Genomic DNA, 23757 nt, shown 5'->3' on the forward strand with positions numbered 1-23757 from the left:
TCTGGGAAAAAGTGGCTTCAGATAATCGTAGAATCACAGAATATTCTGAGTTGGAAAGGACCTTTAAGATCATCTAGTTCCAACCCCATGGCATGGACAGGGACACTTTCCACTAGACCAGGTTGCACAGAGAAAACAAGCTGACATTTATTAGCTGAATAAATTATTGCCAGTTATAAACATAACGAGCAACTGCTTGATCAGGCATTTGTTATTCCAGTTTCTGCCCCTAAATCAAAACTGTGAGTAGAAACCTGTCTGCCACAAGCCAATGCTCAGAAGCCAGACAAAAAAATGTGAACCACAAATACAGACTCACAAACACAGGGTCTGAAGCCTGGAAAGGCTCTTCTGCAGATTTTAATTTTAATTTTATGACTGAAGATGAGACCTTGATCCCTTTAACTCAGCTGGTAATGTCCTGGTTCCAGCAAAGGCACATGCCAAGCAAACAACAAGTTGTAATACAGCCAGTGGCATAGAGGTACCTTTTATTTGCCCACCTCCACAGATGCTAATTTCAAGGACCAAAACCTTGAACTCCTGGAAGGAAATTTGGGCCTCAAAGAGAGGCAGAAATATTCATACACATACAGTGTTCATGTGGCAGTCTTAGGAGCCATCAGTCAGGCTGCCCATGACCCTGTGAGTGGATTGCAAAATATCCATGAAGGCAAGCAAAGGGAAACTTGCTCATCTGCAGGGGGAATTAAAGAGAGAAGTGTTTTTACTCATCTTAGCTCTTCAAATTTAGTCACAGCACAGCCTCAGGTCTGAGTTTTCCCTAGCAGTGTAAAAGAATACATGTTTAAAAAGCATGTGGTGTATGAAAAGCCTTACCCAGCTGGTTGGGAAATGAATATATTGGGGACCTTGTCTGACAGCAGTCAGTGTGAGCAGTGCATCCCTGAGAATGAGCCCAGAAAAATGGGCCAGAGCAATGCAAATTACCCATTGACATAAATGAACATACTTTTCTACTTCAATATGAAATTATCCCATCTCTGTATTTTATTTCTGGGTTTTTGGGTTTTTTTTTTTCAGATTGAAAATTGATAATTACACAAAACAGTTTTAAAAATATTTCCTGTGCTTTGGGGGAAAGACCATTGATAATAGTGAATATTCCCATGCCTGCAATAAGGCTATCAAGTCCATAAATTTAATTTTTTAGCCCCCAGTCTACATGATCTACACGAGAGGACATAGTACTTCTTTATTTAAACAGTAAAATTACTGAAAATTCATTCAGAACAGCAAATGCTGGCATCCCCATGAGATCACAAACACACTAAAACACGTTCCTATGCAATGTGGCTTTACATTTCTCATGTTGGTATGAAGATACACGCCGTGCCATCAGGAGCAGAGCACTGCTCACTGCCCTGCTCTGCTGGCAGGCTCCTGGGAGAGAATCAGCTGCCAGCAGGACTGGGGGCTGCTGGCCCACAGGGCTGTCTGCATCCATTACCTCTTAATGCTTCCACTATAAATCAACTTATACGAGGTGGTAAAAATTCACCTCTGGCTGGAACTAGGAAATCTGATTACTGACCTGAAACACTGCTATTTTAACCAAACATTTACACCCTCCCCCGAGTCTGCCAAGTTATTTTCTGTTATACAGAAGGTATGGTCAGTCATGACACCTTTTTAAACAGATGAGGAGTCTGGTAAAGCAGAAAAAGAGAGAGTGAAGAGGAGGGGTCTGGTTTCGTGCTATCAAAATGCAGCTACAGTGCTCTGCTCTGCAGGTAGAGTTACACTAGCAGGAAAATAAAATGGCTAAAGGAAAGGCACCAACCTACCCCCTGTCTTCACATGCACCAGTACTGCTAATTGGAGCTATAATAGGTGTACCTACTGAAAATGGTGATTTTGTATGTTAGCTGAGAAAGCATGTGCTGTGGTATCTGACATTTTCCACCAGTCTCAAAATACAAAGTAGCTTTTGCTTGGGGTGAGACCACAGTGCTGTCAGGAATTTCACCTCCTTCTCTCCCACCATCTTCGTCAGATTTATGAAGAAAAAAAAACTCTTCCTACAGGTTCCATCAACATAGAAGGGGCAGTGCTAAAACTCTGGGGCTGGGTTGTGACAACAGTCAAATTCCTTACCTTGAACAACTCCAAAAGGGCTTAGTCAAATTATGATATCATCATTCTATCAGCTTGATGTCATGCATGAGCAGCAAGAATTTCTTAATAAAAGTATGCCCAGGCAGCAGTCTGAGATCAGCACTGCATGCCTTTGAGTTTCATGGTAGGCTTTGGGGGGTTGGTACTAACCTATAAGCTTACAGAATAATAATACAGCCCATAGTGTCACACAAAGTCATTTCCTAGAATAAACAAGAACTCAGTGGGGTTGAGGCCTAAGGCAGGGATTTGCCTCTAGAGTAGCTCATACAAAAATGACAGAAAAAGGTGTTGGTATATTATTATTATTATTATTATTATTATTATTGTTATTATTATTATTATTATTATTATTATTCCCCACAAGAATCGCCCTAGCCTACAACAGTGCATAGTGCCTGGACTCCAACTTATTCATCCATAACCCCATTTAAAAAACCCAGTTTGGTTGCCTTGGAGTGCCATGAGGATGGATTTCAGCAGGAGGTGGCAGGATAATGCTCACAGCTCTGGGGATGGCCAACCAATTTTATTTGGGGATACAGAAACAGCAGAAGGAGGAGGGCTGCAGAGAGGATTGGAAAAGGGATTGTGGGCTTTGTTGCACCTTTCCCCAAAAGGAAGCTAAAAAAGGAACCGCTTCCAGGCGCCTGGAATTAATTTATTTCTTTGTTGTTTTTTTTCCTTTACATAGTATCATTTCTCTTCTCCCCCTTGTTTTTCTCTTGAGGCAGATAAACAGCAACAGGCTTAAGAAGCAGGAGCTGGGTTTCTGAGATGCTTTGATGTTCAGCTCCACTGTTAGAACTGTCTGTTAGGAAAACTTCATGGCTTGAAACACAAAAATACATCTATTTCAAATTTAAGCTAGAACAACTACATTAATGAACAGAAATGTAGAAATATGACCTCATTAAAAATAAAAACTGAAATCTGAAGTTTTCTTTGCAATAGTAAGAAACACATAAAGGTTTGGTCAAGATTAACATGTTGCAGTCAAGGCAGTCCCAGGTGTATTTGTTAGTATCAGTTTTATCCCAGTCCCAGCTGTATTTGTTAGTATCAGTGTTATACCCCAAAGTGTTATAATCTCCCTTTAGAGGTAAGAAACATCCCCATATACACACCCCAGCATCTTACCTCTATAAGCAAAGGGTGCTTATAGGCCAGAGGAGGCACAGGGAGGATGAAGGACCAGCTCCCACCTTCCCTGGCTTGGGGCAGAGTTCAGTAGATCAACAAATCTGTATTTACATTTCTAAGAGGTATTAAGTACATGCTGTGGATGCATTTAATTCCATAGTCTACAAGTGGTTGAGAAATGAGTATGTGTCCCAAACAAACTAGAAATGACAGGATAAAAGGGAATGGCTTCAAGCTGAAAGAGAGCAGGTTTAGGCTGGTATTGGAAGAGATTCTTGGCTGTGAGGGTGGGGTGGCCCTGGCACAGGCTGCCCAGAGAAGCTGTGGCTGCCCCTGGATCCCTGGAAGTGTCCAGGGCCAGGTTGGAAGGGGCTTGGAGCAATCTGGAATAGCAGGAGCTGTCCCTGCCCATGGCAGGGGTGTGGGGTGGAATGAGATTATATTTAAGGTCTCTTCCAACCCAAGCCACTGTATGGTTCTATGAATTTTGGAAAGGGAAAATCAGAGATCAGGAAAAAATGCAGAACAAGGGTGTTATTTTTCCTGGTCTAACAACTGCCCTGAAGATGCAGTGGCCTGTGTGCAGGCACATTTGTATTTTGGATACCACAAACTTCATTAGCAGTGGAGGGAACAGCCTACATTAGGCTGCAAGCTCTAGGTGACATTATAAGAAACCATCTCTCCACTTTCATTTTGCATGTTCTGCCAGAGCCTTCCCATCAGTGACCTTTAGCAGTGTTCAGAGGAGACACAAGCTCATTCTGTGCTTGGGGGGCTCCCCATCATCACTGCTTCAGGCTGCCCAAGGACCCAGTGGGCTGCTGTTTATGAACCAAAACTGCTCTTTATGGTCTGGTCCTGCCCATTCCAACTGAATAAAAGGTGCAGAAGTGACTGTATCTATTCAGGATGTTCCCAAGGATAAAACTAGCTGAGAAAAATACTTCTTTAGAACAGGTTTTTGTTGTCCTGTATCTTTCTTTGGCAATCTCAGGATTACATGTGATTTAATTTACTTATATACACTGCCTTAGAAAAACAAACACAAAACCACAAACCAAGAACAACCACACAACTAACTGAAAACTAAACCCTAAAATACTTCTTACATACCTGTTACTAAAACCATAAAATCATTGGCTTACAGAGTCATAAAAATGGGATTTATTGTATATTTCCTGTTTCAGCCAGGGTCTTGTTACAACTCCCTCAGGCAGATAAAACACGGGGGACTATTAACTTATTCTAATAATCTTTCAGGCTTCTCCATGGATGGTGTGGAAGTAGCAAAGAAAAAAAGGTTCTTTTAATGCAGTATTTCAGACAGTAATATTTGGGGCTGTTTTTATTAGACAGATCATTATTAACTATCCCTTGCTCTTGGGATCTGCATGGCTTTTTTTTTTCATAGTAATATTTGCTCAAATTGCCACTGCTCCTGAATTCCCAGGGGAAAAAACCAACAAAAACAAAACTATTTGCCCAGTGTTTTGCATCCACATTATTGGTAAAATTAGTAATATGACTAGGAAAATATGCTGCTTTATCTTTAGACACCAAGAAGCCCAAGTGACATGTATTTCAAAGACAACATTATGCCAATTCTGTATGACAGGCTTTAAGTCTCTCCACAGAGACACATATCTCTCCCACAGCAGTCTCATTTTGCAGAGTGATTTTGTTTGATGGTTAGGACTTTTCCCAGATTTTTTTGTGGCCATGTCAGGGTTTACAGCTTTACAGTACTGAAATTTGCTACCTGCAATGCTGATTTTCCACCTGGACATTGGAGCTTGGATTAGTGTTTCTATGGGTAATCACTGCCAGATTTATTGGATGTTGTATTCTCAAAGCCCTAAGCCATGCTGAAGGGACTTACAGCAGAAGACAGAAAGCTGATCCTCCTGATGTGTCTTAGCAACCTTCCCCCAAATCCTCCCAGCTCATTTTCATTGTAAAATATTGTGCAGATGCAAGCCAAGAAATTCTGGTGGAACAGAAATGCTCCTGTTCCTTGCATTGCTGAATTACAATGTCAACAGCTTTCCTGACCCCTTGGCTTAGCACCAAGAGTGCATCACTTAAAGCAAGGGATACAACTGCCATTTTTTTCCTTTGGGAGAGCTCACCTTAAATTCAGAGGCGATAAAAGCACAGTAAGTTGGTTAGTTGGGTTAGTTAGCACAGTACCTGAGCTCCTGGACTTCAAACTGGGAAAACATTTGTATGTGTTTCTCACTTAATCCCACTGTCCCTGTCTGTGTGAATACACCAATTCCTCAGGACAAAGATGAACAACCATCTACAGTCACTGAAGTAATGATTGACTTCAGTGTAATTAATGTCCTGCAGGCAGTTGTTGCTCCACTGGTTGTCCTGCTGCTGCATAGGAAGGGACACAAAGGAGGATGCTTGGCTGCTTTCCTTGCCAGCATACAGTTTTTTTTCATTTTTTTTTGGTTTAAACTCCTGCTCAAGTGTTTATGACTGTGAGATAGCATCCGTGGTAGCATTATGTACAGACATTTAATTTTAATATGCATTCAATTTGTTACTCTAATGTGACAAATTGCTGTATTCTATTACAATGACCACGCAGATAATAAAAAATACATCTCTCTCTCCCACTGTGGGCCATGACAGAGACACAACCACATCCCCTGAATCCTCTCCAAGTTATAATTGCTTCCAGATGGAGTGTTTAAGACAAAAAACCCCAAACCCACAGAGGTCTATAGTACTCTACACATTACACAGCATTTCTAGTCTGGCCCCTGCAGAAATAACTTGAGAGGCCTAGCTTAAAGGCAATAACCACTCCAAATTTAATTTTGTTAAACCATAAATTTACTATTTCAGATTTACAGCCTCTCTGGTTGCATGGCCTGAGCTGCTGCTTACCCAGATTTATTAGCAGTGCCCAGCAGTATTAAGTCCCAAATCACACCCATGCCTAAAAATAAGCCCTGTACAAAGAGTTGAGTTTTGCAGTACCAGCCTAACATCACCAGGTGCTGAAACTCAGACTCATCTCTCATTTCACTGGGAGCTGATTGGGTTTGATGCACCAAGGATCAAGTAACACCCCTAAATAGAAGCCAGCCCAGTTTCTGTGTATTTTCACTTGTGTTTTTAGCCATTGGGATCTCTAAGGGTTCACTATGGAAAATTCAGCAAATTTGGGAGAAGAATCACCTTTCCTGAGAGCTCCTAACACACTTGCTGAGCCATACAAAGAGCAGATGCTCCAGCAAGCTGAAAACTATGAAATCTAGCCCTGGAAAAACAATTTCATGTTAAAAATCTAACCCCCACACAGAAGTTCTTAATTTTCCCAGATTAAGGTTCCAAATTTCCTTATCTGTATGCCTCACTTGCCCGGTGCTCACTCAGACCCTTGCACAGCTGACAGAGCTTTTCACATGAGTAGCTCCTGAGTGCTTAATTTTAATTTCACAACTCAATTTCTCATCCCATCTCTGATTTACTGAAAAGCCTTCAAACTGGGGAGAGTTGCTGAGGCTGCAGCTGCTGCTGTGACTTTGTCACGGTGTCCCATGTTTTGCCAGTTTATTTTTACTTCTGTGAGAGATAGCAATAAAAGCAGAAAATAGAAAGATACCCCAAAATTAAGGAAGAAAGGGTGGTCTGTGAGCATAAATCCACACAATGTTTCAGTGTGAAGCCATTAGACATTAACATAATCCACAGCCTAGTCTAATATAAGTGGCCAATCTCTTAGAAAATCTTGTTTTTCTGCAGAAGCCTTTCCTTGCCCACCACATCTTTTGGACTCTTGCAGCAGTCCAGAGCCTGCCTAATGATTTACAGTCCCTCTGAAAAATGCACCAGGCTATGCTGAAGCCCTACCCCCCTCAAAACAGTGATTTGGGGGATATTTTGGGAACTCTAGGACATTCAGTTCTTTATCCCACACACACTTTAATTGTGGTAGAAAAAAAATCAGAGCTACCAAATTATTACTATGCTTATTTTTCTCCAGTTTTACCCTGATGACATTAAGATTTTTTTTAACTAAGATTTTTTTTTAAAAAAAGGTTAAAAAATAGGGTGACAGTGTTGAGAACTAAATGTTTTAAAGGTGCTTTAGTTCTCTACTCAACAAACCTCCACAGCTCAACTAATACCAAGGGGAAAAGCTTTTCTAGGAAAAAAGTTTTTCTAGAAAATATTTATAGGTTTTAAGTGTTGCCATTCTCCTGTCCCTCCCCTAGTACTGCTTTCACAAGATCCATAAAATTAACCTTCCAACCAGCTTTTCTCAGGGTAGGGTGTGCTGCTGGGTTTCTTTGCCCCCACCTTTATGGAATCTTTGTTCTTAAAACAATGTTGCTTTTTCTCCCCCCTCTGAAGCCACAGATTTGCTTACTAAAATTGGAAACACAAATCTTTTTGTAGCAGTGTAGCTCACATACACACAAATATTTGCCAGTTTAACTGGGTGGGAATAAACTTGATCAACACTTTGTGGCTTAAAAAAACTTGTGTATTTTACCTGCTACATGCTCACTAAGGACTAATGAAACACCCAATGAGCCCATCCTCTGTTTGCAGGGCTGCCAGTCACCACGCTGGAATCATCAGAATACATATTTTTTTAGAAAAAGCCATTTTCCAGTACCATGGGATTTTTTTTTGTTGGGAGCTTTCCTTAGGAAGAAGGCAGCAGGGGTTTTATCTGCTTTGCATCTCAGCTCCAATGCTTTTGCAAACTATCCTCACAGCCCCATTCCACTTGGTTCAAGCAGGATAGTTTTAAAATGGCCCTCAGAGGTAATCACTGCTTTTAATTTCCCTCTGCTCTGCACACCAGGGTTTACAGGGACCTTAACAGCATGTACACCTAGAAGCTGGGATCCAGGCACCTCAGTGTGATGCCAGGGGCTGTGTCATTAACTTGCAGTTCTCCATCCCCATCTCCTACCTGCAAAATTACAGTATAGATATGCAATTACTCTTTTGCAGCTTGCTTCTTCTGCTAGTAACTGGGATTTTAGGAAGCTCTGATGTGATGTTGGTTTTAAATGCTCCAGGACTCTCCTTGAGAAGCATGTGATACCTATGACAACTGTGCTAAGTGTCATCTCTGCCAAGAAAATCCACAAAAGATGTTCACTTTACCATCTGGAGAGAGATTTGAAACAAATGAACCTGATGAAATGGTGTGACAAATGTCTGACCCAAACACCTCTTAGCAAAGGACTGTGACCACCACCAACCAGTGCCTGGGGTGCCATGGATTAGCCAGCAAACAATTAGTATGATATGATAAAATTCAAATGCACTGTAACTTCCTTGTTGCTAGTTTTTGAGTTTTTACTAGCTAAAAGTTCACATATTTTCTTAGCACTCAAAAATTGTTATGGAAACAGTGGTGCAATTGTTCCTCTGCTCAAGTTACCTCTAAAGCAAATGCCACAGGCTCAGCCCATCTTCTCTGCCTTTAGATGTGATTTGTTATCCAAAATAAGAAATTGCTGAGATGAACTCTTTCACTTACCTGATCCTACTGCAACACTCAACATCATTCCTGACACCTTCCAGTTTAGACATATATGGAACTAAATCCAAACAGCACACACCACCTTTAGTGGTTTTACATTTAGTGTTTCATGACAGACAGGCATGAGAGAGATGGTCCTATCCAGTTCTGCTGACTCAGTCTTGGCAAACACAAGCTCAAGACTCCTCAAAGTTTTACACTTGCAAGGATCCTTTATTTACAAATAGTCCTAAGGCTGGATCAGTTTGCTTCATGTGCAGTATGAAGAAGATACATCAGCTGAAATTCTTAAATGCAATTCTGAACTCTGTGAAATACAATATAGATTTGATCCACAAAACGTCCAGTGAGTCACAAAATGGAATCACAGTCACTGAGCAAGGTCTTTCCCAACTTCTCTGATGGCTCTGTGATAAGCATTTTCCCCTCATACTCCCTTTTCTTTTCAGTTCCCATCTGTATTACCATAATTGACACAGTCTTAGTTTACAATGCATTTGTTGTGATACTTCTCTTTTGTGTGACTATGCAAGGGATGATTTCATTGTTGCTGACATTGTTCTTGCTACTGTTAAAAAGATTAGTTGAATTTGTATTAAGAAGTAATACTGCTTTTACCAAACATGAGACTTGTGTCCCCTGCACTGGCTGCCCATTGAGATTCCCTCAAAATCAGCCAGACTCAAAGGCTGATGACAAGGCCAGAAGAGGGCAAGAAGAGTTTGCAGGTAACCTGGGATATGGTCTTTTCCACACCGTGGTAGACACATGATGTGAGTACTGACAAGATAGGAAAGTATGTGGGTATGGGAAATTACCTGGAATAATGAGCTCTGGGTTTTAAAACAGCTGTAAGAGCTTGGCACCTCACACCTCTCTTCACACAGGTGTCAGCATAATATTTATTGCTTACCTTCACTTTTTGTGAGAAGGCACTTTATAAGATTACTATGATCATGAGCAGGGCAACAACAAAGTCTACATGAGAAATTATTCAAAATACCCTTACTTCATGCAAAGCTCAATAGAGGCTTTTCATTCTGAATTTAATGCTCACAATTTCTCTTCCTGAATTGTGTAAGACACACTGACACTATATTCAGTGAACAGGTCGTTTCGACCCAGGAGTGCTAGAAAAAGCATGACTAACAGCAAACAAATATGGTTTTGGACACAAGTCAGAGGGACATTTTGATTTTGTTATGAGGTAGTACAAATACTTAGAGACTTTGTAACATGACAAATAGCAAAAACCATACAAGGAGTGGTCAATTCAAGTAAAAAAGTTTTGTCATTGCAGGGGAAGATTTATCTTTATCATTAAAATGATTTAAAAAATTGTACTTACAGAAGAATAAAGGTAGAACTTCAGTATTTTTGAAAACTGGTTATTTGACAACACTGAAAACTGTTTCTGTCCATGAAACCAATTCATGAATGTACATAGCTGCCATTTCAATTACCTTGCTCTGGACATGCTGTGTCCATGTTTCAGGGCTAGCCACAAGGACTGAAATGGAAGCAGTTCCCTGTATTCTTCCAGTCCTTACTTCAGCAGCCCCATTTTGTAGTGCATACAACTGCAATAAATCACTTATATTGTATCCAAAATGCACTATGGTGTTAAAATATGCTTGAATTTGGATGTGAGACCAATTTGAAGCCTATCTCTAAAAAATCTCTTTCACTGATTGAACAGGATGACTTGCTACACCTAAATGCCTAGCTTTGAGTTTCATCCAGCTCCAGGGAAAATTCACAAAAAAAAAAAAATAAATATTACAGCATTAGTTCAGACATAGCTGAACTTCATGAATTTATAAGTTACTAGTAAGCAATTGAGGGTTCACTTTTTAGGATGAATCACAGTGTTGAATCTCAGAACCAGGGAAGTATTTTGGAAAAAATACAGTTTAGAGGCCAAGCATATTTACTTGTGGTCCGAAATTCTTGAATCTGGAATGAATAAGTTCTGAAGTCATACAAGCCCATGCTGACCTGCTGAAGAAGGCTCATATCTTTCTTCAAATCATCAACATTTTTGGGGGAGAATGCCTTTCTCCAGTGCATAAAGTGATACAGTCTGTTACCAATTCCTTTTCCTACACAGAAAATAAAAAAAAAAAAAGGGTTTAGGAGTAGCCCTTGCTTTCAATAGTAATCTTTTGTCCTGGCAGACAGATCTTTTTAAACTATAAAAATAGTTCTGTGGGCAGCAATGGGACATTCTTCTGCACTGTTTCTCACATGAGGCAAAACCCTCCCCCACGAATTAGACATTTGATCCAAACTGGCTTCATATGGGGCCAACTCAGCCCAGCCATCTGTGCTTCATGCTCCAGGAATTACAAACACATTTTGTTTGTAATGGCACACAAGGCCACCTGAGATATACAGTGGCAAGTGTTGAACTTACAAAGCTGTGGACAGAGGAAAAATTCCTTCTCTATCTTCCTTCCCAAAAAACTTGGTTCACCAGGCTCTTGCCAGTTTGTGCAGTTCATGGACCTAGGCTGCCCTGAGGACCAGGCCTGATGTGCTCTGCCTTCCATGAGCAGGTTAAATCCTAAATAGCTCTGTGGTAGGTCAGCTGAAACCAGGAACAGAAATACAGCAAGAACAACACAAGGAAACCCTTCCAGCCCTGCCCAAATCCAGCCAACACATGGATGAGTCCACATGATTCTTCCCCAACTCTTACTTTGTGTGGCTTGTTCTGAGCTTGCCCAAGTTCCTGCAGGAAGTAGTTAAAAAGTAGTAGTGTAGTTAAAAAGGCATCACCTCAGGGATTTGTGTGCCAGACACCACATGCAAGGAGTCCCACAGAAACCACCATGTCTAAAAGGTTAGTGCCTCAATCTAATCCAACTGTGTCAGAAGCAGCTTCTTGCAGAGATATCACACTCATTACCTATTTGTCAGTGATTACCTGTTTTCTAGATCTGGTTCACTAACACCACAGACAGTGGAAATCTGGGATCTGAGGAAAATGGGCACATACAAGTGTTCTGTATTTAAAAATATTAAAGGCACAAAATAAGTTATTTCTTAAACTTGAGTTTTTCAAGAATCCATCTTGAAAATAGGCATTGTTTTCCCACAAAAGGCTACATCATAATCAAAATCTTAATTTAAATCAGAACATTCGAATGTATTAGACAATAAGTATTACAGAGCAGAACTCTTAAGTCTTGCATTCAACCTAATTACTTTATGAACAAACTTCTTCATAATGGTACTAACTTATCCATTTAAAAACACTTCCATAGTTATAACAGAAATGCATAATTAGGAAAAATATAGATGTACTGTCTTACTTCCTTAGGACAATTTTATTCCAGTACTTTTTTCCTCTGGACAGAGGAAGCTATTGTAACTGAGCACACAACAGCTCTTTCATAACAGAAAAAGTTACCAGCATGCACAGAAGTTGCACCAAGAACAGGGGCTCTATACAATGTCAAGAGCCTGTTGAGGAACACACAGCTTTTATACATCAGGGATTACAGAGCACAACCATCTGGTCAGCTTTCAGGCTAAATGAGCCCATGCTATCCTGCAAGGCCAATTTGCATGAGTGATAAAAAAGGGACTATTATACATCTGTCTCAGTCATGTCTGGTGTTACGGTTTCAGCAACATTCGCCTGTTCTAGGATTATTTCAAGTTTCATACTTTAACAATGCACTTGTATCTATGGGTACAACTGGCATCACTACATACTATATAAATGCTTTTCTTGCTTTATTATGTAAAAATAAGATTTAAAGGATAATGGCACTAAACTGACATTTTTAACATTGTTTTTTAATTCCTTCTTCCAACTTTTTACAAGATTCACTATCGCAAAAGGCAAAAGGTGAAGGATTAAAAGAAGTCTTCACATAAAAGCTCTAAGGATTGATATTTAATGAACTGTGAGATGTAAATCAATGCACAATAGCACAGTTAAAGCTTAAAATACTAGAATAACATTTATATTAAAAATAATTCACCTACAGATAATACAGTCTAGTGTTTATTGTATGTTATGGAAGGTACACTTGAATTTCAAAAATTTAAAACATATAAAAAGTGGTTAAGGGCTAACGTTTTATCAATATATGATAAATGTGTAAGAATGTTTATTATACAGCAGAGTACAATGGTAGTGTTAATGCCAACAGGGCACCACAGAAGTTAGTTTAAAAAAAATTTCCACTATGCTTTATACAAACACCACAACTTGCAGTTGTTTAAGAGTATTGGGAGAGGATCACTGTCTGTAGGATAAGCAGTCCTATGACATTTTTAATGTTAGATAGTGTCATTGTACATAGATTGGTGAACATTTCAAAATAAAACTAGAAATGCTGTAATTACTTCACAGAAATGCACATCTAATATTTGTTTTCAATAAGAACAATAGGTACAAGTTTATAACTCTCCCTATTTGAAATAATTTACACACAGATGAAAGCTACTCTATCTAAAATAATCACTACATACATTTTTCTCTGGGAAATAAACAAGCAATTTTTGTTTTGCATGATCAATATCAAAAAACATATAGCAGAAGTAGTATTTTTAAAACATAACTGGTGCTCTAAAGTTAAAAAAAAAAAAAAAAAAAAGGAATGAGAAAAAAAATTTCCATAAGTGTGCAACCTAAAATCAACCAAGCTTATATTGTAGTACAACCATATTAAGAAACCACTGTTTAGGAATACAACTGTATGGAAAAAGTTTATAATTCACAAAACTGTTCATCAGGCCATAGAGTAAAATAGCTCCACAGTTTACAGATAAAACTGAGGCCACACAGATGCGTGCTATGTCTTATCTCCAGTAAGTAGATACTCAGGCAGAGGATGTAACACTTTGTTTGTAGACAGCATGGTATGCATTTCTCAGCAAGACGTAAGGGAAACAAGACTCCAAGAGATCCATTGTCAGGAAGGGAGACTCCTGCACAATCTGAAAAAGACCAGAAACACCAGGTTTTGCAGAACACCTTCTACTGCCTGCTACTGATAATGTGTTTTGTGTAGATCCTTCACACCACCACTCACGTATTTCACAGTGAAAATAAATTGCACCAAGTTTATAGTAGTGTTTCTCCCTATGTTTAAACTCACTGCTTCTCAAAGCAAGTATTTTGCTTTCCTATATATATAGTCATCTACCAAAAGATACTGAATACTGAGAGGAAATCCTCTAAGCAGAGAAGATTTTCTCCTACACACTCTGAACACTGCTTCTTAGAAATATAGCATGTACTAAGTGAACAATGAAAATTATCTGAACAATGTGATACAATGTTCTAGGCAATAAAGGATGATGGCAATAATATGTGCATGTTGGGGGAATGAAGGAAAAATACTGACATTATGCCAGGAAGAACAACATAAAAATTATTTCTACTGGTTTGTGAGCTACAAATAAAACACACAGATGCTCACCATGTCTAGTAGTAGGTAAACAGATTCTCGGTTCCTTGTAGTAGTTTTGTCCGTCTCCTGGCCAATCTTCAGTAGACTGGATGATGCAAGCTATATAAAATGAGTATTTCAAAGCAATAAATAAAACAAAGTATTGCTGAGCTTCTGCTATTTTGTTACACAAAGCCAATGGGCTCTGCATTGTACTAATAATGACAGGAAAGCAAATAATCCTGAGCACATGAACCATCACTGGGCTTTAGTCTCAATGTACCATATTGGCTTATTCCTAGTAGTGTTTAATAAATGACATGTGCTATTTTAATGTAAAAAGTGAACTAATTTATCACAGAGAACTTTTTGTTGTAATCGTTGGTTGACAATTATGAAGTCGTCTGAAATCAATGACAGAACTCCCAGGGGATCAAGATCTCACCTCTGTCCTTCCCAATATACATTTCAATTTACTGCATTTTTGTAAGCTTGACACTGATTAAAGTATTTGTTTGAAATTTTACCCATTTTACAACAGAAGAAGGTTTGAAGAAATGTCATCTTAACTGTCAATTAATAATATTTTACCAATATGCCTTCAGTATATGCTCATTTCTTGGTTACCAAACTGAGCCTGGATAAAAAATATTCACAGTAGCTGTAGTTATAGTTAGCATTTGTATCTCAGCCAGTGGGATAGCCAGTTGTGTAAACCAATGGTATGATTTAATATGGAGTAGAGACTGGACAAGGTTGAGTCTTGTTAAGTCTCTAAAAAAGGGGGAAATGATTTCTATTGATTTCTGTCTTTTTTCATGTATTCTCTGTATTCTTTACACATATATTTGGGGCTCTGTAGCCTAATATTGTATTCTAGCTAGTTTTCCCAGTACTTTTCCATGCCCCTTCCCCAAGCAGAAAGACAAAACATATTCCAGAGCTCCAAGCCCTGGGGGATAAAAGGCCCTTTTGCTACCAAGCCATTCTTCCTGGCTACCAAGGTTGAGAACAACTCTTCAAGATACATTTTCATAAACAGAGGACAGCTAGTACCAAAGGGAGAGCTCCAGAGAAGGGGCTTGACCTGGGGGGGGGGAATTGCATCACCACTTGTCCTCCTAACTGATGCTTTTTGTCAATTATACTAATTTGCTAAACTTACAAAAACTGTATTCATCCCATGTGGGTGGGTTTTTGTGGACATTCTTCTATAACTGCCTCTGGAGCTCCAATAAAGATACACTTTTATATTACCTCCCATTATAATATTACCTCAAAAGTGTGTGTTGTTTCATTTCTAGTAAGAATTTTAAATTAAAATATTAACTTTAAAAATCTAACTCAACATTCTTGTTGAAAAGGCTGTCATGTCAGTATGTATACTTCAAATATTTAATCCAAAAGATACATAGTACATATTCATCAGGATTAAATAACCTCATAAGTTTTTTTCATATTTAATTGACTTGGAGAGGAAAGCAGATCATCTCCAGCAGCAATTTTCCTCTCAAGAGAAATGTTTTTCTTTCAGACTAACAGTAAGTGTTAAAAAGAAAGATTAACAAAATATCTGAACCATCAAGTCATAGTCTGTGCAGTAAAAGCAGTGGTCTGAAAGCAGTCCATAAACACTGAAAGAATGCAAACCTCATACCAAAAGCATTTTTATCACATGAAACTATACTGGTTTTCTTCACTTGTCAAATGTATGCAACTTGATACAATCATTTCTCTTTCATGTTTTACATCCAGAAGTTGCATTAGACAAGGTCAATGGCCATACGGTTTTTTTCTGTTTTACAAAATGCAATGAATTTCCACTAGTGAAAGATTCTTTTAAGGGAAAAAAAAAAAAAAAGAAAAAGAAAAATTGTTTCTGTGAACTTCTAGTTACAGTAAGCTACCTAAAATAAGGAGGGAGGGGCTTTTTCTCCACAAATTTTAATGCCAAACAGAAAATCAAACCCCACTCAAAATCAATAGTAATTTTTAAAAATTAAAGTGATCTTGCTGTTCTAGTCTTTAGTTTCCTTCAAGTACCAGGTAATTAAAAGCCAGTTCTTTTATTAAGAAATAAAATTTTTTAAAAAGTTTATTTCTACTCAAGCAGCACACCAAAATGTATTTAAAACACGTCACCATGACCTAAAAACTTTTGATTTTTTCCCTAAGCATCACTAAAGAATTCAGTAGCTTTCACCTTCAATCTGCTCTGAGGGATAAAAAATTTCCTTTTCCCAACTACCCCTGTAACACATGCTGCTACCTGGCTGTTCATTTTTAAGAAGGGCAGGCATGTCAAAAGGTACAACACAAAAGCCACTCTGAAGTTTATCTTACTATTTCAAAGAAGGTAACCAGCTAAAGTATCCACCACATCATGGGAAGAAGTCAGCTAGACAGAATTTTGATTTTATATGCATTGCTCATTTTTTTTCCCAGTCATGGGCCACACAATGTGAGAAATGGTGAGTGCTGAAATACTAAAGACTGTGCTGAAAAAAATTATGACACTTGCACTGATTTGCTCCTCCAATTTTCCAACATCACACACAAGTGTTTATAAAGAACTACTGCAAAATTTAATCTATGTATAGACTTGTATATAGAAGCATATAGAAAATACTCTTCTCTCTTGTGCATCAAAAGCAGATTTCTGTGAAATCAATTGCATTGCATCCCAAATCAACAACACATTTCAACAAGTAGGAATAAAGTTATACATACAGCCAAAAATTCTTTAAGACGGTCTTCAATGCTTCCCTTGTGGATGGTGAATAAAGCTGCAGCAATCTGATTGATAGCTTTTGCCAAGCAATGAATGTTGTTGCAATGCCCTAAACAAAAACAAATCATCTCAGCACCAAGTTGGAAAAGACAGTATTCTTTGGAAAGTATAACCAGAGACTAAAGAGACTTGTGAGAATGAAATGTCCTCTTCCACAGTGAACATGCTAACAGGAAAGTCACTGGAAGTACAGATCTGCCTTCCAATTCCTAATGGTCACAACAACCTGAGAAACAACCTGGGGCTTTTAGAAATAACCAATATATTGGAAGCTTATTTAGTTTTAACACTTGACTAGGCCAAAAGTACATGATCTTCACAAGCTAATTGACCATTTCTCTCCCCCTCTGTGTAATGTCTCATGCCCAGACAGTATTCCTCAAAGAGATCTACAGGTACTCAAGAAAATAGGTGCTCCATTGCTGATTTTCATACATAATATCTTGCCTAACATTCACCCAGGCTTCAGAGCCCTGTAAAGTGGTTAAATGACACCAGTTTTCATAGAGAGCAGAAGAATTGCTCCTCAGTAAACCTGACATTTCTTCCAGGCAAATTAAGTCAAATATACCACTTCACAACAAAATAAATATACACTTAGGCAAGTACCTTAGGCAAGTGTGAGCATATGAAAAGAAGGTGGTCTTTGAAGGAGTTAACAAGTATTCAAGCATGCAAGCATGCTGATTCTTAACTTATTTTTGACCATTGTTGAGCAATGAGCTCATCTTTTCATTCAGTCATTTACCCTAAGTCCAAATTCATGCTTGAATAGTGAGGTCAGCTGGACAAGAGAAAAATCCTTTTTTTCTCCATGCATATCACTGTTGTAACTTAAAATTACTTTTAGCTGTCATTTCATTTCCCAGTTTACTCAGTATCATACCTCTAATACCCTCAACAACTTCACATGATATATAAATGTTCTCACCTCACTCTTCAGCCCCCCCATCTGAGAATGTGCAGACTAGTAGGTCCCAATGAAGATCCCTGTGGATCTCCATCAGCAGGGCCCCCAGATTTGATACTCCAGCTTTGTCTCCTATTTTTATGTGAACATCAGTCAAGAAAATCTGTTCTGCTTAATTCTGATTCAAATATGTATTTGTCTTTGAAGAGGCTCGTTTTATTCAAGAGACTTTATTTTTATGTCTCTGGCTGTAGAAAAAGCATCAACAAGGGAATTCAGGAAAAGAAGTTATCTTCCAACTCACAACAGGTTTTGAGTATTTAGGAAAGAACTAGGGCTCTTACAGACTAGTATTCTATTCTACCCTCTAGTTGAGAAATTAGACCTCTAGCTTGGTATTTGACTAGATTCTACACTGGAAGCAAAAGTAAAGGTCTGTCAGACTTTGAGCCTTTATCTGGAACTAGTGGAAGAAACAGATTTGAAGCAGAGGGAATACAGACAATGCTACAGCTGTCCAAGCACTGTCTGTATTTGGGAGACATGTCTTGCCAGATTAGAAAGCTGAAACTCCTTCAAATCTGTGACTCGTTGATGGATTAATTCAGGATTTGTCCAGGGAATTTACTTCATAAAGCAGAATTTATTAAGTTCACATTCTGGAAATACCATTTTTATTAAGTGTTTCAAGCCAGATGTTCTACAATAAGGGTAGAACACAAGAAAAAGTAGTATTATGCAAGGAAGGCAGCAATGACAAAGTCTATTCTGTTTGTTCAGTTATTTCTGTAGAGTGAACATATTTTATGTATAACTTTTGCTAGATTTTCCTCTCAATAAAAGAGCCCACTCAGTAAAATAATATGTAATACACAGACCACGTCTCACAGAACCAGTAGCAACTCCTAATATGGGCTTGAGTGCAAGATATAACTTCTCACAAGTCACAGTTTCATGTCATCTATTAACTGTACTTGAAGAGCTCACTTTGAAACAAGGCTTTGCCTGACTTCATCTTAAGAGTTATTTAATGTAAATGAAACCACATAAACTGGAATATTTACGCTACATTATATAAAACAGGCAGAAGATGATCTGCTTATCTTCAACAGAAGAATTATCTGTTGTTTCAGCCTGCTAAAAACATGATGACTAACAGGGTCTTGGGAAGAGGGGAAGTTCGAGGAAGGCAAAGTTGCCTGATCTTTAACCTGCTGGAGAATCTCAGAACCTCTAGCTAGCCTGACATATTCTTAGCAATTAATTTGCAGAGGGATAAATGTGAAAATATAATCACCAGTAAAATGTTTAGTACTGCCCCCTGGTAAACCATACAGCTTTTGAGACTCTAGAGTTGGTAAGATCCTTGAAGGAGAAACTGGTAGCAGGAAGTGCTTCCAGGAGATTTCTTTTACAAAACTGTAACTAGGTAATTTTTAAGAGATGTGATCTAAAATACACATAAATAGGTTCATTTGGACTGAGTGGAGACAGTCAACCTGATTGTCTTCAAACAGGGAAGTTTCTACCTGTGCACCTCACCAATCACATTAGATATTCCCTGCTCTCACCTATATTCCAAGATTTTTACTCAAGTACCATGACTTGGAAAAAGCTTACAAAGAGCAACAGAAATACTACAAAAGCACAAATAACTCCTAGGAAACAGCTTTGCAGGTTACAGATTGTTCTCCCTATTCATCAGAAAAAGCTTTTAACTTGAAAATTCTTAAATTTTCAAATCAATATTCAAGTTCTACTCATACATCAGATTTGTCTAACATTTTCCACAACTGGAGAAGTCTATAGTATCTGTTTTAAATTTAAACTCAACAGATCCCTAATAATTCAAAACTGAAGAAAAGGCTGATTAATTCCATATAAAACAGAAATTCCGGGTCTCTAAAAAATGTGATTTGCATATTACACGCTTTCAACATTTTTGGTATTTTCCTGGTAATTTAAGTATTCAGAAGCCAGTTTACATTTACTTTGTGAGTTACAATTTTGAGCAAATTAAAAATAATGCAATTTTAAAAACCAATTATAGAATTGGAGAAAACATGCATCCCAGTGAATGGAAGCAGTAGAAACATGATCTTTTACATGAGTTATACATTACAAAGGAAATAGCTTGGACAGCTGAAAGGTGACTTTTGTATGTGTTGGAACAATACTGTCTGTCTATTTTCAACTTAAAAATAGAAAGAAAAGTGTGGAATACCTGCAAAGAATTTTGTTGAGTCAAAGATTTTTTTATTTAAATAAGAAAGTTGAACAATTGTGCAGGAAATAATTCTGTTCACCACTTACACCTTCAAGATTCTGTTTTCAAAACTTTATACTTGGCAATATGAACAGCATATTAAATATAGAAAGGACACCTTGTATGACTGGCCCAAGGCCAATGTAAAGATTAATAAAATATTAATACTTATTAGAATATATTATATTAGATAGTGTCACACTAATTAATGTAGAATGTGTGCTCCAACAACTCCATATTGGGACAAGATTGCCCCCCACAGTGTCTGAACTGTTTTGAAAATTCCAAGTACCAAACTAATTTTTCATAGAAAGTTATCTCAGACAAGTGTTAAGTAAATGTTTTTTAAAGTACTTTCAGAAGAACTTGCATGAATTAAGGCTGATTTTTAAATCTGTTCACTATAAAATATAATTAAATATTAAAAGTGAATGTGTTCAAGACACAGAATTATTGTGAAGACAGCATTCCCAGCAAATATTGAGCTGACTCTACATTACCTTCGATGGCAGGGCTGTACTGAGACATCACATTACTAGCCAAAGTAGGCAAGGAGACAGCCACGAAGACCATGAGAAGGCAAGCAATTTTATACTCTTCTTCTGGACTAATGTTTTCTAAAAACAAAAATAAAATTCTTTAATTAAAGAAGTCATCTTGAAATATTTCCTTTCGGCTGCAGGTAGATTAGAATGTAAAATGTTTGAAAAAATTGAAACTTAAAGCAAAATCCAACAAAGTCAATGTTTGTATTGTGAAAAGAGGAATATTAATGTCAGTCTTGCCAAAAGAAACAGTAGAGCTGCAAAATGTCCAGTCTGTTATCTAGGAGAACAAAAAGAAGCCCCTGCCATGCTATTACTTCTAACAATTTAGTTACCAAGTCTTTAATATGAAGAGCAGAATAGTAATATTTTTTTCATGCTGGTATAAGTCCACTTATTGCTCTAAGGTATGAAGAGCTTCTCTTGCACTCTCCCTTTGGCAAATGAGCAGAAGGTGATGGTGAACTGTGCACTCATGTCAATTCACACTAAAACCTTGTGCTTACAAAAATAGCAGCAGCATCACACATTAGCCTAAGATTAGTTAAAAAAAAGTCAACAATTAGTGACATATAGGATTTATCTCTATGAAAACTGAATAAAAGCAAAATATTTCAAACTCCAAAGACAACAATCAAAATACAAGATCATAAACCTTTATGAGAATATACAGAAATTCACTTTGTTGACCTAGCTTAAACATTTCATAGCTGTACCACAATGAAAATAATCTATTTAAAATAGCATTTTAGATACCAGATACCTAACAAAAATATATTTCTGTATATTATACGTATAATGTAGAAAGAACAAATACACTTTGGGTTTCTTTTTTTCTAAGTGCACAAAAAAATTGTGCTTGGGACCTAAATTCAAATATTGAAATGCCCCTCTGTATTTTTCCCTCTCAAAATAACTATTATTGAAGTAAGAAAAAACAACTTTGGTAGCATTTAAAATATTAATTGTCTTATTCTAACATTAACTATCTACAACATACAGGGGGGAAAAAAGTAATGAACTGCTCAGTAAGGAAGAAAGGAAAAAAAAGCTGAACACTATAAAAAACACTTAGGAATCTTAATTCATGTATTTGAACATGCCAGAGTAAACAAAACTGAGAAGCTTAGACAGCAGTGCCTTAAAGCAAAGAAGAGGAAGCATGATACATGTTAATTCTCTAACATCTTGGTTTTACTGTTTTCCCTTGTAAACTTCATGTTAACATTTGCAGGAAAAACTGGCAACAAAACATTGTGGAATTCATGAGCTGCATTCAGCTCCTAATGCTGAGGTGACAGATTTGTTACACATCTGTGCAACAGAACTGATCAAGTTGTTCACAAGACACTCTTATTGTCATTGTTCTTAAATTACAGCAGTGTTCACCAATAAATTCCTTCTACATCTACCTGTTATCCTTTTCTAAACATCCCTTCAAGGATATTTGAAAAGATTTTCAAGCTAACACCAATAAACATCAGGCACAAGTAATTCATCCTCTTATGCTATTTATGAAGTTTACTGAAGGAATACAAAAGAGTCAAGATAAACAAGTTTCCTCCCAACACTTTAAACACTTCTTTTCTCCTTTTAGCATTTCTATTTTTGAAGCTGGAACTTCTCACCTGATTTTTGGGAAGACAGTGCTACGACCAAGGCAGGATCAATCTCACAAGGCAATCCAGCAGCTGATGACAGTTCATATACATTCATTGCCACCTGAGGACCAGAAGACAATACTGCTTTCATGTAAAGATGATGAAGCACACTTTTTGCTATTTAAAATGAGTGTGAGGCACTAAGGAATTTCAGAGATTTGGCAAATATTAGACAGAGACTGTAGATTTTGTTTATTTCTAACCTACACTGAGCGGCTGTGTACTTGGTGCACCAGATGGTAACTCTGTTGTGTCAAGCAAAAACAAAACTCATATACTTTCCCACATTACCTCTGAAGCCTTAAGTTTTAGCTTTCACATTTATCCTTAGGTGTGTAGTTTGTAGCTTTATATTAAATGTTTAGTGACTTTCTTCACAGAGTAGGTAGACAAAAAAATTCATTTTCTAGCTTGGACAATCATTACAATTTTCAGGCCCAAAAGCATAAACAATGATGGACTGAAGAGAGAAAACACAAAGGATGGGACTTCATAACATGAAGCTGTGATTGGACAATTAACCCTGATAAGCAAATGGACCAGAACTTATAAAAATGTGAGGCCTCGTGAGCAGTCATCCATTTTGTGACCATTTTTAGGTCAATCTTGGGTGTAGCCCTGTCCAGGCTCTTGTACTGCCCAAGGTGTACCCTTTAAGGCCTTTCAATAAATACCTACTTCATTCTTAACTCTGTCTGGCCTCTCTTCTAGGTCAGCCTTCTCAAGGAATCACCTCCACAGGAACACCCTGACTTCCAATTAGCTGTTCTGCATCTTCCTTTAATGTTCAAAAGAAACTGACATATTTTCTCTTACCAGATCTAAAGTACCAGCTAACATCTAGAGATACAGCATTTTTAAACACAAGCCAACAGTCATAATCTGGTGAAACAGAGTAACAGAGAAATCTTAGAAGATGCAAGTGTTATACAGATTTGGTGTTCATTGACTCCAGGCACCAAAAATTAGAGTCTAAGTGGCCATAGCACTTGGAGGAACAAAGAACATTTTGAAATGTATTTCATTTCCCAGTCCATCCCAGGATGTCTCTTTTGTTACCATTAACATTCAACACTGTTGTTTTCTCTTTCCATTTGCTATATCAATTAAGTTTCTGAAACCATAGCTCAGATGACTCTCTGCAAAAGCAGGTCTACACCAAATACAAATGAATACAGAAACCACTAGCAATGTCTTACTGCCATTAGTATTTGGGAAGTTTTACACTGTTCCCATAAATTTTTCAGGTATAGTTGAGCAGCTAGCTCCATGTAGTGAATATTGTTCAGACCATCCTTGTGTGCTCCAGCCTGGCTACCTGATGGAAAGCTTTGGTATGAGAAGCATACAATGCTGTTTTGCAC

The 23757-nt window shown here is 37.8% G+C and overlaps 1 protein-coding gene across 5 annotated transcripts in view; it reads right to left on the reverse strand.

The window, feature by feature from the left end:
* Positions 1-12595: 12595 nt before the first annotated feature.
* The window catches only part of NCKAP1 (NCK associated protein 1), a 57309-nt gene continuing 46147 nt past the window's right edge, over positions 12596-23757 (reverse strand). For all 5 annotated transcript variants that reach the window (XM_015634802.3, XM_015634801.3, XM_015634804.2 and 2 more), the window contains 5 exons: positions 22361-22454; positions 20688-20804; positions 16951-17060; positions 14251-14340; positions 12596-13765 (listed from right to left, as the gene is read on the reverse strand). In XM_015634802.3, coding sequence (XP_015490288.1) covers positions 13649-13765; positions 14251-14340; positions 16951-17060; positions 20688-20804; positions 22361-22454 — 528 coding nt within the window. In that variant the 3' untranslated portion in view covers positions 12596-13648. The remainder of the gene's footprint in view (positions 13766-14250; positions 14341-16950; positions 17061-20687; positions 20805-22360; positions 22455-23757) is intronic.

This window comes from Parus major, chromosome 7, assembly GCF_001522545.3.
Source record: "Parus major isolate Abel chromosome 7, Parus_major1.1, whole genome shotgun sequence".
Lineage (NCBI taxonomy): Eukaryota > Metazoa > Chordata > Aves > Passeriformes > Paridae > Parus > Parus major.